Source organism: Labeo rohita, chromosome 12, assembly GCF_022985175.1.
Source record: "Labeo rohita strain BAU-BD-2019 chromosome 12, IGBB_LRoh.1.0, whole genome shotgun sequence".
Lineage (NCBI taxonomy): Eukaryota > Metazoa > Chordata > Actinopteri > Cypriniformes > Cyprinidae > Labeo > Labeo rohita.
The window spans coordinates 18,446,847-18,461,272 of record NC_066880.1 but is presented as its reverse complement, the minus strand read 5'-3'; the positions used below and the strand labels follow the sequence as shown (position 1 = coordinate 18,461,272).

At 36.7% G+C, this 14,426-nt stretch overlaps 1 protein-coding gene across 3 annotated transcripts in view; it reads right to left on the bottom strand.

Moving 5' to 3' along the window:
• Nucleotides 1-1,164: 1,164 nt before the first annotated feature.
• Nucleotides 1,165-14,426, bottom strand: part of mrtfba (myocardin related transcription factor Ba) — a 36,584-nt gene continuing 23,322 nt past the window's right edge. Inside the window, exons 10-16 of one of the 3 annotated variants that reach the window (XM_051123885.1) lie at nucleotides 13,983-14,151; nucleotides 11,361-12,146; nucleotides 11,156-11,275; nucleotides 8,738-8,905; nucleotides 8,545-8,646; nucleotides 6,616-6,676; nucleotides 1,165-6,241 (exon numbers count right to left, since the gene is read on the bottom strand). In XM_051123885.1, the coding sequence (XP_050979842.1) occupies nucleotides 5,748-6,241; nucleotides 6,616-6,676; nucleotides 8,545-8,646; nucleotides 8,738-8,905; nucleotides 11,156-11,275; nucleotides 11,361-12,146; nucleotides 13,983-14,151 (1,900 nt within the window). In that variant the 3' untranslated portion in view covers nucleotides 1,165-5,747. Of the gene's footprint in view, nucleotides 6,242-6,615; nucleotides 6,677-8,544; nucleotides 8,662-8,737; nucleotides 8,906-11,155; nucleotides 11,276-11,360; nucleotides 12,147-13,982; nucleotides 14,152-14,426 lie in introns of all 3 variants that reach the window. The other 2 variants (XM_051123886.1, XM_051123884.1) reach the window with 2 other exon arrangements.

Sequence of the window (14,426 nt, the reverse complement as noted above, 5' to 3'; positions counted from 1 at the left end):
CATTAAAATATATACACAATGTGCAAAACGTATGGCATACAAATGATGATTGATCTCCCGCTTTGGAGCACGTTCAATGGCGGCAGTAAATATCGCCCAGTGTCATCAACCACTGATACATAATATACATCAATATTTGATAAAGAACATGACATCTAGATGAGTCCAGCAGACCATGTTGAAAATAAAGAGTTAGGAATCCTAAATCTCTACATGAAGCTTAACACGAGCTGAGCTTTGACATCCTAAATTGCAAAAACGCAAGCCACGGGTTTATAGAGCTCAGCCAGAACAGGCGCTCATGCAAACAGATGATGTAAAACGGAAATGATGCTCTGATATCTGATCTACTGCATATACTGTATACAATACAGCACTGTTTATAAAACGCAAGTTATTGCTTTACTCTCCAACTGCACTATTATATAGCAAACGGGACTCTGTTCATATCTAAACTTTTTACACTCAACTAAATTCAATGCAGATTAACATTTTTCTCCAACTGTATCCTCACACATCCACAACACCATTCAAAAAGTTGGGGTTAGATTTTTAAAAATGCATTTAAAGTCTCCATTCACCTTATTGGAAGTCAGTATACCATTAAAAATGATTAAAACGTACATACAGTTGCTTTAAAATAATGTAATTTAATGATTCATCAGAAACCATGAATTTGTGCTCAAGAAACATTATTATCAATATTGAAAACTATTTTTTTCAGGTTTCTTTGATGAATAGAACTTTACTTATTTGAAATATAAATGGTTTGTAACATATAAACGTATTTACTGTCACTATAAATCAAGTTAAGGTGTCCTTGCTGAATAAAAGTATAAAAAAAAAAAAAAAAAAAAATAGGGCTGTCAAACGATTAATTGTGATTAATCGCGATTAATCGCATACAAAATTTGATTTTGCCTAATATATATATGTGTGTACTGTGTGTACTGTTTGTATATAAATACAAACAAATTAATGTACATATTTAAGAAAAATGTTATTTATATACAAAATATTTTTATATATAATATATTTTATACAATAATGATATTTTTGTATATTATTATTATATTTTACGTATACTTGTAAAAATGTCTTAAATATATACATGAATGTGTTTGTATTTCTACATACATAATAATTACACACAGTACACAAACATATATTAGGCAAACCCAAACTTTTATTTTGTATGCGATTAATCGCGATTAATCCTTTGACAGCCCTAAAAAAACATTTTCTGACCCGAAACTTCTGAACGGCACTGTACGTATCTATATGAAGACTGAAACCTAGCAAGGTCAGTTTCATCATACTCCTTCTCTTCCACTTGCTTAGAGTAATATTTTATTTCTTTAAATATTGCACCAGGCTGCATTATAACAACAGTCAGTAATGCCAAAAACTGCTCTGAACAGTCAGACACGTGCATTATTCCGTACTGAACTAAATTTGTCCCCAAAGCTACACATAGCAGTGAAAGATTATACTAGTTTTGACTAGTATTTGGCATTTTTTTCTTCCCTGGAGAGGCCACGATTTGGACAGTATGCAGAGCGAACAGTACAAAGCCTTAAAAACAGAGCCGATGAGCGTTGTTAATCATTCGACTTATGAGCGGACGACACACGTAACACTGAAGCACAAAAAGCCGATAAAAGTTCTCTTTTATAAAAGCTCATCTGTAAAGGTGCTTTGACGCTGTGCGGTTGATCTAACTGTGATGTGCAGTTCATCACTGCAGCAGGAAAGTGCTGTACATGTTGTACAAATAACGTATGTCCCTTTGGATCAAACATTACTCGCTTTACATAATTTGAAAGACGCGAGTTTAAAGCCAGTGGACGCGTATTGCCTTGTTGGATGGAAAGGTTGTGTCAGATTCTATATATATATATATATATATATATATATATATATATTTATATATATTTATATACACACGGTCAAACGTTTTTGAACAGTAAGATTTTTAATGTTTTTTTGTTTTTTTTTTAAAGAAGTCTCTTCTGCTCACCAAGCCTGCATTTATTTGATTCAAAGTACAGCAAAAACAGTGAAATTCTGATATATTTTAATGGTTTAAAATAACTGTTTTCTATGTGAATGTATTTTAAAATAGAATTTATTCCTGTGATTTCAAAGCTGAATTTTTAGCATCATTACTCCAGTCTCATAATCCTTAAGAAATCATTTTAATATTCTGATTTGCTGCTTAAAAAACATGTGAAAACATCTGAGTTGAATTTTTCAGGTTTCTTTGATTGATAGAAAGAAGAAAAGCATTCATCTGAAATTCAAGCTTTTCAATGGTATCGTGTGTAATGTTACAAAAGCTTTTTATTTCAAATAAACGCTGATCTTTGGATCTTTCTATTCATCAAAGAATCCTTACAAAAGGTACTCTGCAGTTTTAAATATTGATTATAATAATAATAATAATAATAAAAATGTTTTCTGAACAGCAAATCAGCATATTAGAATGATTTCTGAAGGATCGTGTGACACTGAAGACTGGAGTAATGATGCTGAAAATGTAGCTTTGAGCACAGGAATAAATTACATTTTAAAACATATTCAAATAGAAAACGGTTATTTTAAATAGTAAAAATATTTCACAATATTGCTGCTTTTACTGTATTTTGGCTCAAATAAGCGCAGGCTTGTTGAGCAGAAGAGACTTCTAAAAAAAAAAAAAAAATCTTACAGTTCAAAAACTTTTGACCAGGAGTGTGTATATACACAAAAACAATCCATGAGGTGGCTGACAACATTAAATCATGAAAGAAAAGCACAGCTAAAATCAGAAAGGGCTAAACAGAAGGAAGAACATCAAGAGGATGTTTCTCTGTAAGATATCACATCAATTTGATTATTCACATGCTGCCAAGATATTTGCAAATATATATAATGTTGTTCATTTACACAGATACTCATTTGGATGGTCTGTAGCAATTTTCAACAGTACAACTTGAACATAAAAGCCAGTAAAAGACAGAGACGCTCAGCCATACGAACACATGCACACACACAAATATTTAGCATAGGAGCCTGATAAAACAGGCCAAAAGCAGACAAATCTGAATACATCAATTTTGTTCTCTGATTCCCTCAACAAATGTTTAAGCTGCCAGTGAAATTTAACATGCAGTAATGTCATAAATTATCACTTCAACTGTCCGGTTCGCTCTGCATTTTCAAAACTCCATGTACAGGTGGAACAAACAGTACAAAGATGCCCTGTTTTCATACATTATATATAGCCGTCATTGCCATCACTTCTAATGGCTTCATTTACATAATCTGTTTGTGAAAGCAGCATCTCTGATGGAGTTTTGTTTTCATGGCATCAAAATACGCAAATAAGTCAACTTAAAATATAGCAACTGAGAAAACATTGGGGGGGAAAAACAGAACTTCCTTATAGTATGATGCACCTAGAAGACAACATTCACAACAGTGACGCACCAACACACACAGACACACTGATTCACAATCCACACACACACAGACAAGGGGTCGGACATCCAACAAGTCAGACAAAATAGTTCTTCTTTGCTTTTTTTTCTTTGCTGTTTTTTATACAAATATTTGTTCTCAGATTATTTACATAAACTTACATTAATTTCAGACCATTTCACAAAGGTAGAGTGGACTATCGCAGGGTAGTCGAATGTTATTAGCTGAAATTGAAAGCTGATTTATGACAAACTGAGACAAAATTTCCACGTGTCCAGGACTAAAAAAATATGTCTGCTATTCTCAGATTCAAATCAAACCAAACCCTGCAACCTCATCCAAGATTGGCGTTTATGTTTACAGAAAATATGTAATTGTAGCCACTTTATAAACATAAATCAATTCCTCAAGTCAGCAGTATCATAAAAAGGCAGATTTGCTAAAAAGTTGACAAGTGACATGTTAAATAGATCTCTTCCAACAAACTATGCTACCATTTAAAAGTTTAGGTTTGGTAAGATTTTTTTGTTTTTGAAAAAATATGAATGCTCACTAGGCTGCATTTGAGCAAAAAACAGTAAAACTGTGAAATATTTTTACAATATAACTCTTTTCCATTTTTAATATACACTACCAGTCAAAAGTTTTTGAACAGTAAGATTTTACATGTTTTTAAAAAGTCTCTCCTGCTCACCAAGCCTGCATTTATTTGATTAAAAGTACAGGAAAAATAGTCATTTTTCGAAATATTTTTACTATTTAAAATAAATGCTTTCTATTTAAATGTATTTTAAAATGTAACTTATTTCTGTGATTTCAAAGCTGGATTTATAGCATCATTACTCCAGTCACATGATCTTTCAGAAATCATTCTAATAATCTGATTTGCTGCTCAAAAAATGTACTATTATTATTATTATTATTATGTTGACAACAGCTGAGTAGAATTTTCTCAGGTTTCTTTGATGAATAGACAACATTTATCTGAAATATCAATTTCTGTAACATTACAAAAAATTTATCCTCACTTTTGATTAATTTAAAGCATCCTTGCTAAATAAAAGTATTAATTTCTATAAAGAAATATACTCTACAGTTTTAAATATTGTTAACAATAATAAAAAAATGTTTCTTGAGCAGCAAATCAGCATATTAGATGAATGATTTCTGAAGGATCATGTGACACTGAAGACTGGAGTAACGATGCTGAAAATGTAGCTTTAAAATCACAGAAAAAAAATTACATTTTAAAATATATTCAAATAGAAATCAGCTATTTTAAATGGTAAAAGTATTTCACAATATTACAGCTTTTGCTGTATTTAGGACCAAATAAATGCAGGCTTGATGAGCAGGAGACTTCTTTAAAAAAAACATTAAAAATCTAGTTCAAGAACTTTTGACCGGTAGTGTAGTTTAAAATGTAATTTATTCCTGTGATGACAAACCTGAATTTTCAGCAGCTATCAGTCATCAGTGTCACATGATCTTTCAAAAATATGCTGCTTAATATTTTTGTGGAAACTGAATAGGAAGATTTACATTTTTTAACATTATAAACTTTTTAAAGTCACTTCTGATTGATTTTTAAATGGATCTTTGCTGAATAACACTATTTCTTTCTTTAAATAAAAAAAAATCCTGACCCCAAACTTTTAAACAGTAGTGTATTTGCCACTGAATCCTGCAGACACTGGGCTGCTGCTGCAGTCCGCGCTGGAAAAAAGGATTCTGAGAAATGTAATTTGACTTTTAGGTTGAATCTGACATTATCATCCTCCACACAGACACTGATTACACTAATAGTGTCACTGCTCAAGGCTCAACTTTCAATTTTGTGCAAACAAAGTGAACTCCACTGAGATGCCACATCATCTGGAACTGACAGCTTACCATTCCTTAAAATGAGCTGCGAGGATATTTAGAGACTGACTGCAACCAATGGCACATGAATGAAAAACCCAAAATAGCAATACAGCAGAATTCAATCTGCCCAAAAGCAGCTCCCTCTCAGAATGGCACAGCAAAGAGAGCACATTCAGGACCTAGCCAGCATTACCCACAAGGCTCTTGTGTCTATTCTGATCAAACAAGAGCAATAATGTGAACGAGAACAGATGGTGATTAGAACCAGCGTAAGTGAAGTGTACAGCTGAGCTGGAGTCTAGTCACATAAAGCTGCCAAACGTGAACCGCCGCCACACAAACGATCCCTACTTCCCCTACTATACGCCAGACGGCTTGTTGTGCGAGTGAAAGTATAACCGAGTTTGAAGCGATTCCTCTCAGTCCCAGTGCAGCTGCAGGTCATGAGTGTCCAGGAATTCAGAGGTGATGCCCAATGGATTGAGTCCGCCAATGGGCCCAGGCATAGTGAGGTCCAGCCACTCCATGTTGTCCAGGCCAGTGTCTTGAAGACTGAAGGACAGGGCCGAGGAGGAAGTCGCAGGCGGGTCGTTGAAACCCAACTCGGACGTGTCCATTGGGGAGTTTGGCTGCTCCAGTATCTGGTTCTGCAGCTCCTCCAGCAGGCCCAAAGTCCTCTGCTCCGGCTCTGTGTCCCCAACCAGGGTGCCCTCCAGCAGAGCCTCCAGCTGGTTGTCGGAGTCCAGGGAGGCCAGGCTGGGCATGGGCTCCGCCATGAGCGCCGGCGGGGGTGCCATCTGCACCTGGGCTGGTGGTCGGGACAGGGCGGTGTTGACAGGCAGGGTGGTGATGCTGGCCGTAACAGGCATCATCTTAGGCACAGATGGGTCCTGTTGACTAAAGGGAGTGATCTCTGCAGAAAATAAAAAGGGGGTGGCATGTGAAATCAAAAAGCTGACATTTTAGTTTAAAAGGTTAAATAGATCTTCTCCAAACTACACAAAAAGTTTGAAACTTAAGGGTAGGATGTTTTCAGTTCAAGAAATGTGATTAACAATCTTTTTTTTTTTTTTCAAAGAGACGCCAAACTTTTGAGCGGTAGTGTATTTGCTACTAAATCTTGGCTGTTACTGCTGGAAAAGAGGCTTCTGGGAAATGTACTGTACCCAGGATGAGCCTGACATTCTCAGCCTCCACACAGACACTCACGATCAGCATCTGGATTTATAGTTTGAGTTGGCAAATGAACATGATCTGTTCTAGGCTGCAATAAAATGACAAACTCACCTCCACTTTCTATTAAAATGTCAAAGAGATCATCCATCTGTTGACTCGTTGCTGTTGGAATCTGCAAATGGACAAAATAAAATTTGAAATGACTTCAAGCATAGCATAGAAGAAAGGGCAAACAAGAAGCAGCAATAAGTACAATCAACTAAACTAGATCTGAAATAACTATAGTCATCACAGCAGTAAAAAATGGACCAGGACTACCACTGGTTAACTGTAAACAAAGAGTCTTAAAGGGACAGTTCTCATGAAATCTAAAAGTATTTATATAACACATTAAAAAAAACATTGCTTACAGAATTCTTCAGAGAAAAATAAAATGTCATACAGTAAAATACCATTACAGTATACATACTTTTTTGTGACAAGGTGTCAGAGTGCATTTAGTGTATATTGAAATCCATCAAGCATTTAATTTTTCTTTTTCATGGGGGAATTTCATGGAGACAATATTATGAGACCAATATAGATTTTTTAAAAATATTTTTGTATGGTCTGATTATGTAAATTTCAGTCATCATATGGCATTAGAGGACTTTTTTGAGTGGTTATCTTCATACACTGGTACTGCAAAATACCTGCAATTTTTTTTAATTATTAGTTTAACCACAATGCTTTTTTTTTTTTTTTTAATTTTCCTATTTTTTTTTTTTTAAATCGCTAAATCGTTTTTCCTAGTTTTTTTTAAATCAGCATTAGAGGACTTTTTTGAGTGGTTATCTTCATGCACTGGTACTACAAAATACCTGCAATTTTTTTAATTATTAGTTTAACCACAATGCTTTTTTTTTTTTTTTTTTTTTTTTTTTTTTAACTTTTCCTAGTTTTTTTTTTTTTTTTTTTTGAAATAGCTAAATCGTTTTTCCTAGTTTTTTTTAAATCAGCATTAGAGGACTTTTTTGAATGGTTATCTTCATGCACTGGTACTACAAAATACCTGCAATTTTTTAAAATTAGTTTAACCACAATGTTTTTTTTTAATTTTCCTATTTTTTTAGTGGTTATCTTCATGTACTGGTACTACAAAATACCAGCAATTTTTTTAATTAGTTTGACCGCAATGTTTTTTTTATTTCTTTTATTTTACTATATTTTAACTGGTTATTTTTATGTACTGGTACTGCAAAATACCTGCAATTTATTTTTATTTTTTTCCATTATTAGTTTAACCATAATATTTTTGTTTTTCCTAGTTTTTTGAGTGGTTACCTTTATGTCCCAGAGATAAACCAACATGAAAATAAATGGTATTTTAAAATTAACACTGTTGCACTTCAAGGAACAAGAATATGCTAAATGTTTTGAGGTAAATCACAAAAAAATTCAAACGATGTGTGTACAATCACACCGTTTTGATTAGCACGTTCAGTGCGTTGTGATAGACTGCTAAATTTGAATATGCTTTCATGCTTTGACTTTCACCAGGCCAGAAAGTGACTTCATTACAGCTTGTTATATTATGTAGGTAACTAAAGTTTACTTTATTCTTCTCCTAGTTCACAGGGCACTTACTTTCATGTCTTTCAAGAAAACTGGATGAATTTACCTTCTGTAAATCCATCAGACTGATTCTATTCTGTTCGGCTGGAATATTTTAAACATATTGTGAGAAAGGGTCAAAAATGATCAAGCAACCACTTGAGATGGACATCTATTGTGCATGAGTCACATGACTACTGCACATAACTGGTGCATTTTTTCTCTACTTTGGAGATTGGTACGGTAGATCACCATCCCCATTCCATGTATAAACAGAGGCTCAGACACTTGCTTAGGATCTCATTTTGTGTTTCACAGAGAAAAGCAATGGAAAAACAAATGAAGTAAATTTGTGGGCGAGGTAAAAATTGACAACTGCTTAAACTACTATTCAACCCAGAATGTGTACAAGCAAGCACAGATATATAGGAAACAATGAGACATCACCTCTGAGACGGCAACATTCTGTAGGCTGCGGGTCTGTTTGACGGCCTCCTCATAGCGGGGCGGCTCTCTGCTCTTAGGTGTCTGGTTGAAAACTGGAGACTGCTGGATGAAGGAGGTCTAGGGATAAAAAAAACTGAATGAACACTCAACTCAAAACAGAACAGCAACACTAAAAACACCTCAATAAAAGCACCTTGTTTAGTGGCCCATTGATAAGGGATGATGGGACGGGGGACGTCTGAGGTGAGATCCTGTTATCTGGGGAGCTGCTGAGGAAACACTGAGGTATCTCCAGGCCTGCTGGGTTCTCAATGGTACCGTGTTGGAAACTTGACCTCTCGGTGGTGCCCACGGACAGGGTCTGTGTAAAGAGTAAACCAATAGGCCATGAGCATCCAGAAACACCCACTAACATCATAGAAAGCATTGCTAAACAGCCTGGTTTGTGTTATGATCTTTCCGCTTGGTATGAGAACAAGACTCCTCAGGTCACGCTGGCATGCGTCTGTCAGGCACGGCTGTCAATGAAAATGTTATCAGCTCATCACAACCAAGTAAGCTCTAGTTACTCAAGTCATCCAGGACTCAGGCCAGGCTCGTTCACTATGCCAAAGTAATGGGCATCTTGCTGGGAAACCTTAGCATGGTGCCCTGCTGCCAGGACAGGCCAATTACTGTAGAGTGAAAGCCTAGAAAGAAATAAGACCAGCAGCTCCAATCCATCTCACTGATGAATGACTTTGTTGGACAGACAAAACTAGATGATCCCAGGGCTCACAGATTATGTTCACTTGTTCTGATTGCTCCTACTGGCACTGATCCTATACTTACTCAGATTCCAAAGTAATTCAACACTCAGTAAAAAAAAATCCTCTGTAGTGTGGATAAAAGTGATATACGGTGCGTTGCAAAAGTTTTCATACCCCTTCATTTTCATAACATTTTATGTTGCAACCTTATGTTAAACTGCTTTAAAGAACTTTTTTTTTTCTCAATCTACGCTCCATACACCATGATAAAGCACAAAGCAGGTTTGTAACAACTTTGCAAATTTATTAGAAATAAAAGCTGAAATGATTCCACCGCATAAGTATTCATACCCTTATCGGGAACACTTGAAATTTAGCTCGAGCATTCATATCGCTTGTAGTTCGACTGGAGTTAACCTATGGCAAATTCATTTAAATCTGTATGATTTAAAAAAGGCACACTCCTCTAAATAAAAGATCTAACAGCTGAAAATGCATATTCAAGCAAAAACCAAGCCCTGAGGTCAAAAGAACTGCCTGTAGAGCTCAGAGACAGGACTGTGTCAAGACACAGATCTGGGGAAGAGTTCAAAACAAAATTCTGCTGCATTGAATGTTCACAGAAGCATGTAGCCTCCATTATCCATAATGGAAGACATTTGGAGCACTTCCTAGAGCAGGCCTCCTGGGCAAACTGAGCAATTGGGGTGACCAAACTGGTGACCAAGAGGGTGATGGTTACTCTAGTTGAGCTCCATGATCATATGTGGAGAAAGGAGAAACCTACAGAAGGACAAACATCACTGCAACACTCTGCCAATCCGGTCTTTATGGTGGTGTGGCCAAACTCAATCCTCTCCTCAGTGAAGGCATATGAAAACCAGCTTGAAATTTGCAACAAAGCACCTAAAGAACTTTTGGATTGTAAGAAATGAGATTCTCTGGTCTGCTGAACCTTAATTACAAGCATCATTTTTTGGAGGAAACCAGGTGCTGCTCATCATCAGCAAAGTACTATCCCAACAGTAAAGTGTGGTGGTAGCAGCCTCATGCTGTGGGGCTGTTTTCAGCAGCAGGGGCTGAAGGAATTGTCAGAGTAGAAGGAAAGCTCAACACAGCAAAATATAGAAAACCTAGTCCAGAGAATTCAGAACCCCAGACTAGGCAGAGGTCACCTCCCAACAGGACAATAACCTTAAGCACACAACTCTGTGAATGTCCTTGTGTGGCCCAGACCGAGCTTTGGCTTGAACGCAAACAAATATTTCTGGAGAAACCTAAAAAAAGGCTGCCTGCCCCCATCCAAGCTGACAGAGCTTGAGAAGTAAAGAGATGATAAGAATAATGGCAGATAATTGCCAAATGCAGATGGACAAAGCTTGCTGAATCATACCCAAAAAGACATGAGGCTGTAAAGTTGCTTCAACTACCGAGTACCAAGTTAAGGGTATGAATACTTATGCAATGTACTTATTTCAGTGGTTTATTTTTGATAAATTAGGTAAGTTGTCACAAATCTCTTTTGTGCTTTGTCATTATGGTGTATGGAGCTGAGACTGATGTGGGAAAAAAGTTATTTAAAGCAGTTTAACATAAGGCTGCAACATCACAAAACCTGGAAAAAATGAAGAGGTATGATTAATTTTGCGAGGCACTGTATATACATGCTACGCCAATTAATCATCTGACATTTGGTCATCTTGAACAACATCAAACACAACTGCGTTTTTATTTATAATAACTGTCTTATTTTTTAAAATGAGATTTTTTCCTAAGGTGGCAAAGCTAAAACTTTAGAAGCCGTTAGTCCAGTCTTTGGTTATGAAGGAAGAACAACTTTTCTATTTGGTTATACAACTGACCTGTACTAAGTGGTTGTGACTGAGCAGCTGTTGTGATGTAGGACTCTCTGCTTTGGTGGGCTGTATTTGGGGGGTCTGAATTAGACCTGGCCCTGATGGAGTGACAGCCTGCAAAACCGGCTGCAAAAAGACATCAAGATTAAATTTAAGTACTGACACAAGCACATACTGTACCCAACACATATATACACAAGTTTTGTGTTACCTGTAGTTTGACATTAGTGTTGGGCAGCTGGATGGTAGTGGTATTATTTGCCAGGGGCACTGGAAGAAGGATCTGAGTGCCCCCATGCGAAGTGGTTAGAAGAGTCTGGGGCTGCCCTATGACCTGTGGTAATCCTTGGTGGCTGATAATGAACTGACGGAGAGAAGTAGCTGTCACCTGGTTGGGATGGGCCTCCTCAAGCTTCACCAGTGTTGGTGTAGTGTGTGAACTCAGTTTACAGTTAGGAGGGACAGTGTTTTCTGTTTTGACAGGCGCCAACATGGTGGCTGGACTAGAAATGTTATTTTCTGCAGGTGGAACGACCTGTCCGCTTCTTTTCTCTACTTCTAGCTGCATCTTTAGTTCCTCCACCAGCTTCTGCTCCTGCTCCAGTTTACGCAGCAGTTCTTCGATCTGTCGCTCCTTTTCGTGGAGTCTCCGGTCCTGCTCCTCAGGAACAGGAGCTGCCTTTACTAAACTGCGGTTTTGGCCCTCAGCCTGTGCCTCCATGGATGTGTCCTCTTTGCTGTGAAGCTCTAAAGAACCAGGAGACACAGGTGGAGTGGAGCTCAGAATTTCAGAGGGCTGTTGGACAGGGGATAGGGTTGTAGTGGTGTTGGACACCTCCATTGGTGTGCTACAGGGCTGTGTGCTAGGTCCTGTAGAGTTGTTGTGTGCAGTAGAGGCATTGTTTTCTTGGAAAGGCTTAAGTCGTTCAATAAGGTCTGTTTTTGTTCCTGACACTGGAAGACCACGTAACTTTAACTCCATTTTCAGCTCTGCCACCTGCCAAAACAAACTCATTATTAGTGAAATTATTAGATCTATAAATATTAGCGATTTCTGGGTTACCACATAAACTGATAAAAATCATCTGGATTCTATGACACTATGACACAATGCCACAAGACACAAACCATGTGAACCAAATTTGTAGGGCTTTCCCCTATTTAACCATCAATTAACCGTTAGTCGATGAGAAGAATCTCAGTTGACCAAAATTTTATTTGTGGCTTAGTCGCAGAAAAAAAAATTCCACAGGAAGTGGCGAAGTCACGCAATCCGTGACAGACTGATCATTAATGGCTGGTCTATGTGGTAACACAGTACATAGGACAGAACATCCAAATGCTCATCTATCATTCATCGACCTCAAATATGGCTTTTCATCTGAAATATGTACATAGTAGCATCTTTACATGGCCACTCAAATTTAATGTTAACCAAAAAAAAACTACTGTACTAAATGTGATCAAAAGTGACAAAAAAGACATTTATATATGTTAAAGATTTCCATTTCAAATATGTGCTTACATTCTGTTGAACTATTTATCAAAAAATCCTGAAAAAAATGTATCATAATTTGCACAAAAATATTAAAATGTATTCTGTTTTCAGCACTAATAAAAATAAGAAATGTTTCATAAATGCTGAATTATATTATATTACAATATGTTTTCTCATGGATCATGTGGGACTGAAGAAGGAAATAATGGCCGCTGGAAAAACAACTTTTCCATCACAGGAATAAATTACATAAAACGTATAAAAATATATATATATAGTGTAATAAATTATAAATATATAATAAATTACTGTTTTATGGTATTTTTAAATAAATCTAGCCTTGATGAAGATTTCTTTGACTTCTTTCAAAAGCACTAAAAAAAAACCTACCAACCTCAAACCTTTTGAACAGCTGTGTACGTATCAATGATTATAGGGATGTCACAATACTCAATATAATATCGAACCATTCGGTACAACATCCACAGTTCAATACACGCTTGTGAATTTGCGTTTTTTCGCAAATAATTTCCTTGTTTTATTTCTCTCGAAATTTGCTGTGTGTGCCTGTGATTTCACATGCTGAGATGAGGAAACGCTTCCCCGCTTATATTTGAAAAAGCAACACACGCAGAGCATCTTTCCTTCTAATAAAATGCAATGAAACGCCTTTCTAAACCTGTTGTCCAACAAAGAGAACATTATAACTTATTTTTACTTCATAGCATCAGTCAAGTGTTTGAAATAACTTCCTTTTGTGATCTGATGTGGCTTCTTATCATAGAATGAGGCAGACAATATATTCTACACTGTATGTCGATTATGGCTTACAAATATCATTATGAAAATTATTATGAAAATACCCGAGATGGCTTGAAGAACACAGATAAACCATATATTACTACAGACGAGTGTTTATTGTCCTTACATTTCATAATTCAAAACGTTTAACGTTATATCTTGTTTTTATTCAGTTACAGCAACAGCGATGCCTTTATCCACATTAGAAAAGCTGGAACGGATCGTCATTAGTGCTACTTCTATGACACATATGTGGATTTTCTGCTCGAGGGCGCCCTCTGGCATCCAGTATGAATGAAATGGGAAAAATAATACCTCTCTCAAAAGAATATTAAGCAGACATATAATAATCCATGCTTTTTTCCAGTGTATAGAGGTTACAGTATTTTGTTCTTAATTAGATGCAAAAAAACACCGAACCGAACCGAAAACCATGGCTAAAAACCGAGGTACACATTGAACCGTGGACTAACTGTATTGGTGCATCGCTAATTGATTACATTTTTTTTGTGGAAAATAAGAATCTGTCAGTACCTTCATCTCCTCCAGGTTGGCAGGTAGTGTGCCTGCTTTGCGGTTGGAAAGGGTGCTATTGGGCCTCACAGGTGTTGCTGTGGGCAGAGACACCACAATAGAGGCAGGAAGGCTGCTGGTGCTGTTGATAGCCACTGTGGCACTGCTGTTTTGGCCTTCTATCACAGGCCTGGTGAGTAGGGAAGCAGATGGGAATAAGGGGGAGAACCAACACTTAACATCACAGAAGGAACAATTTGGTCTGCTCACCCTTGTTCTCAATAAACAAACACCATCGAACAATGCAGAGGCAGAAAACAACAGCAGTTAAAATAAATCTTGCACAAGAGATGGAAAAGGAAGCAAAGCAACAACCTCATTGACTTCCTGCCATTAACGAAAATCACTACACAGGATTTGTTATTGGAAAACAGGTAATGGTCCTGATGGTCCATGGCAACAATA